The sequence below is a fragment of the Cariama cristata genome, unplaced genomic scaffold, assembly GCF_000690535.1.
Source record: "Cariama cristata isolate BGI_N322 unplaced genomic scaffold, ASM69053v1 scaffold44571, whole genome shotgun sequence".
In the NCBI taxonomy this organism is placed as follows: domain Eukaryota; kingdom Metazoa; phylum Chordata; class Aves; order Cariamiformes; family Cariamidae; genus Cariama; species Cariama cristata.
In genome coordinates, this window is record NW_009599524.1 from 1 (window position 1) to 4,415 (window position 4,415).

The 4,415-nt window shown below is 42.0% G+C and overlaps 1 protein-coding gene across 1 annotated transcript; it reads left to right on the forward strand.

Moving 5' to 3' along the window:
- Nucleotides 1-168: 168 nt before the first annotated feature.
- Nucleotides 169-4,142, forward strand: LOC104168925 (erythroid membrane-associated protein-like; the record flags this gene model as incomplete). Its single annotated transcript, XM_009709699.1, has 4 exons — nt 169-195; nt 1,260-1,286; nt 1,866-2,334; nt 3,889-4,142. Coding segments are annotated over 4 exons (777 nt in total), but the record flags the coding sequence as incomplete, so codon positions are not given.
- Nucleotides 4,143-4,415: the final 273 nt, after the last annotated feature.

Here is a 4,415-nt window from a genome sequence, read left to right on the forward strand (position 1 = left end):
TATATATATTAATATATATAAACAGATATATAAACAGATTAATAAACAGATTAATCCTCTCTATATACAGATAACCTATATATTAGTATTCCAAAATGCATAGTGGGTGTACCATAACTGGCCTGCTTTAGTCATCCTAACTTTTAATTTACTTTTGTTTCCTTGTAGAAATTCAGGATATATCGATCAAAATTGGTAAGGGTATTAAGTTAACTTTGATCTTTAAAAAGAATTTAAATTGTTTGTGATTAGAAACACCATTTTGGAACTGAACTGTGCCACCATTTGCGGGTTGTCACAGCACTGCATTCCCTTCCACACTGAGACTTAGTTTATCCCTAAAAAAAAAAATCTTCTTCTGACACAATCTTGGACTCCAGAACATCTGTTTCAATAACAAGGGAACACAATTTCAATCTTTTAAGGATCTGATTTTTGCTGTAGCCGAGTAGAAAACATATTTCCCTTCCTACTAACAAACTGTTCTTTCTGAAAGCAAAGAAAAAAAAAAAAACCAAACCTTTTATATGTATTTTAAATCTTGGCTATGTGAAGCTCCTGTTTGTCACCTCACAGGTTCTGGAAGCATGGCCATAGCTCCTGCATGTAACTACAGGAGATGCAGCTCACCTATTTATCTAAATTTTGGGCGTTGAGGCTAAGGCAGTATTCTTGGCTTCCTCATTGAGAGATGAAGGCATCCAAGAGTAGTTTCAGATAGCTGGTTGCAACAGCAGAGAAGAAACACTTTCAGATGTGCCAGTCTTTCTCCTGACTCTACACAGAGCCCAGGTGACTAGCTTGGGTTTAAATAACCTCTAGCCCTCCAAAGTTAAGCTAGCATCCTTTCCTGAGTCCTAGGCCAGGTCATACTTCAGTAATGTAGCATTGGAAATATTCTTATTAGTGCAGATACCCTACAGAAGAGCCTTGCCATGCATGATGGCACATTGTAGATGTGGTGCTTAGGGACATGTCTAGTGGCGGACTTGGCTGTGCTAGGTTTAGGGTTGGTCTTGATGATCTTAAAGGTCCTTTCCAAACTAAATGATTCTATACTTCTATGATTCTGGTCCTGGAGGATAATATAACTTTCTGTCCTTTTCAGAAAAACTTCAAAATGAACTGGGTGAGTTGAAAGTTGAAAACCAATTTTATCAAATCTACACACCACCCCCCCACACCCCGTACTGTACTGAAATTAGGTATACTAACATTCTGCAGCAATTTTAATTAATCATTAGTTTCTTTTCTTGCAGAGTTCAGGAGAGCTCGTAGCAATGCAGGTAAGCCAAGTCTCGCCTGCCATTAACCGCATGTTGTTTCATGCACGTACCAGAGTCTGTCCCCTGTATTATGAAAAAATCGCAGGCTGTCAGAATTTGGTGAAATTTTGCAACCCACTGGTTGAAACAGGCATCCAGGTTTTCTTAGGTATCTCCCATCTAACAGTTCTTCGTGTCACGAGCTGACGTAAATCGTTTCTGTACCAACTAGGACCTTTTAGCATGTTATGTGACTTTGAGAGATTCAGCTTTGCATTTTATTCCAAAAAGTCAGGCTGCCAGATGGGTCTGACCAGAGATCCTGGATCCCCCCAGTCAGAGTAAAGATGAACTAATAAAGGCACAGTGATGCCAGAGAACAGGCATGCCCTGATGGATATTATTTCTGCTATTGAGATTTTGTCTGACAAAAGCACATTGTATATTACTGGGGTATTTAGTTTTGTTTTGTTTTTATTTTATCATTTGTCTCCTTTATTCACTTCCTTTCAGATTACTGTTTATTTTCCTGAAAATCAAAAATAACTTGGTGCTTTGTATTTTTTTACCTTTTTTTTTCTTTTTCCTTCCTTTCTCAAGTTAATATCACTCTGGATGAGAACTGCAAACATCCCAGCCTCACCATTAAGGAGAAAAACAGCATCATGTCCTCCACCCAGAAAAAGACCCTGCCCAAAGCAGTGGTGGTAGCTACTGAAGGGTTTTCAGAAAAGAAACATTACTGGGAAGTGGAGGTGGGAGACAAATCAGAGTGGGAGCTGGGTGTGCTTTGTAAGGAAGTCAGAGATACACTGAGGAGCAACAACATGAATACTTTCCCAAAGGGGAATTTACTCAGTCTGCAGTTTTCTCAGGGAGAATACAGTTTAACTGATGGGAAAGTTGTAAGAAATTGCAAGCCCTGCAGCGTGGTAGGTGTTTTCCTGGATCAGGAATTTGACAGGCTTTCATTCTTTGATGTTGAAGAAAAGTGCTGTCTCGCATCTCTCTCTTTGGAGTTTTCTGGGTGTCTGTACCCATTCTTCAGTCCAGGCTCTGATGACAAATGGTTGGGAGTACGCCCTGTAAGCATTAAAAACACATTATCCTCTCTGTGACATCCTTCCACGGGACCATGAGGAGATTAAAAAATTAATAATATAGTGAATCACAGAGGATGTGAAAGCAGAGGGGAAGGAAAAAAAAGTAAGATCAGCTTTTAAAACCATGGTCAAGAACGAAATAGTCTTCTTAGGGATTCATCTTGTACTAAGAACTAAATTTGTAAATATCCAGACCTGTCAAATATTGCAATTTTACCTGGCCTAAACAAACATGAATTTGTTTCAGCATTTGTTGCATTTGTTGTGTATTCATTTCTGACTAATAAACCCATTGGAACAGTTTACCGAGAAAAGTGTTAATGCAAATTTCAAATTTTATACGAAGTCAGAAAACAATTAATAACAATCAAATTGTGAACTATGAAATGCAAGCCAGGAAACTATTAATAGCAATAAAATTGTGAACTATGAAATGCAAATAGTCTTTCTGGAGGTCTGCTTGTAAGAGATGTTAAGTGATAAGGGTGAAATACACAGATCACGTACTGGATGTGATAAAACTCAGGAACAACTGCTTATATGTAAGCAGTTGGTTAAGTTAGTTTGACTTAAGGAATGGGAGTCAAGAGTGACATTCAGCTGCCCAAATGTGGAAGCCTAATGCACTTTGAGCTCCCACAGGGCTATCAGAGCGTGGGATTTACAGGATTCTCACACCTTCCTGGAGCAGCAGCTGAAGATGAGGGAAGATGTGACATGGCATCTCAAGTGGCAATAGATGCCTGTCTTCAAGTGAATGACATCCGATTGTCTACTGTCTGTACCTGAAGTGTAAAACTCATGCTTACACGTAGGTAGTGGGGTGGGTTGACTTTGGCTGGCTGCCAGGTGCCCACCTGGCCATTCTGTCATTCATCCTCCTCAACTGGACAGGGGAAGAAAATATGACAAAAGGTTTGTGGGTCAAGATAAGGACAGGGAGATCACTCACCAATTACTGTCATGGGCAAAACAGACTTGATTTGGGGAACTTAATTTAATTTATTGCCAATCAAATCAGAGTAGAATAATGAGAAATAAAACCAAATCTTAGAAAACTCCTTCCCCCGACCCTTCCCTTCTTCCCAGGCTCAACTTCACTCTCAGCTTCTCTACCTCCTCCCCCCAAGCAGTGCAGGGGGACAGGGAATGGGGGTTGCGGTCAGTTCATAATGCCTTGTCTCTGCAGCTCCTTCTTCCTCACACTCTTCACCTGCTCCAGCGTGGGGTCCCTCCCATGGGAGACAGTCCTTCCCAAAATTCTCCAACATGGGTCCTTTCCATGGGCTGCAGTTCTTCATGAACTGTTCCAGCATGGGTCCTTTCCACGGGGTGCATCCTTCAGGAACAGACTGCTCCGGCCTGGGTCCTCTGTGGGGCCACAGGTGCTGCCAGAATCATAGAACGGTTTGAGTGGAAGGGACTTTAAAGACCACCCTTCCTCCCAACAACCCAATCATCAGTATCATTGGGGAAAATGTTATTCTGCCTTGCCAGTTGTCGTGCACTGTTTTTCCCAGGAGCACCACGGTTGGGTGGGTTGCTCTACGGCCTTTCAGGACACCGAAGGAGATCTCCTGTAATGAAGCAGTCGAAGATAGCTGGCTAGAGGAGCAAAGCTGGGGAGGCACAGAGCCCTGCCTCAGCCAGTGGAGCACAGGCAACTTGTACCTAAAACTGAAGAACGTGCAGGTCTCTGACAAAGGGAAATATATTTGCAGTGTAACAGAAGGAAAATGGCGTGATCAGATGGCTATTGAACTGGAAGTGACAGGTCGGTGCCATCTCTTCTTTCATCAGGAGTACAAGGGTTGGTAGAGAGAGGCCCACAGTTGATGGACTGGCAGTAGGAGGGAATTTTGAGGGGAAAAAGTTGTCACTCAAAGAAGCTGCTTACAGAGTTAGACACTTCAAGGCAAGTGTGTTGTTATGTCATGGCTGGGGAGAACAATTATCCCTGCTCATTCAGAGCTACGTTGCCCTTGGTTACACACTGGTTAAGAATGATAGCTGCAAAGAGGATGAGGGAACCGACATGGAGGAGTAG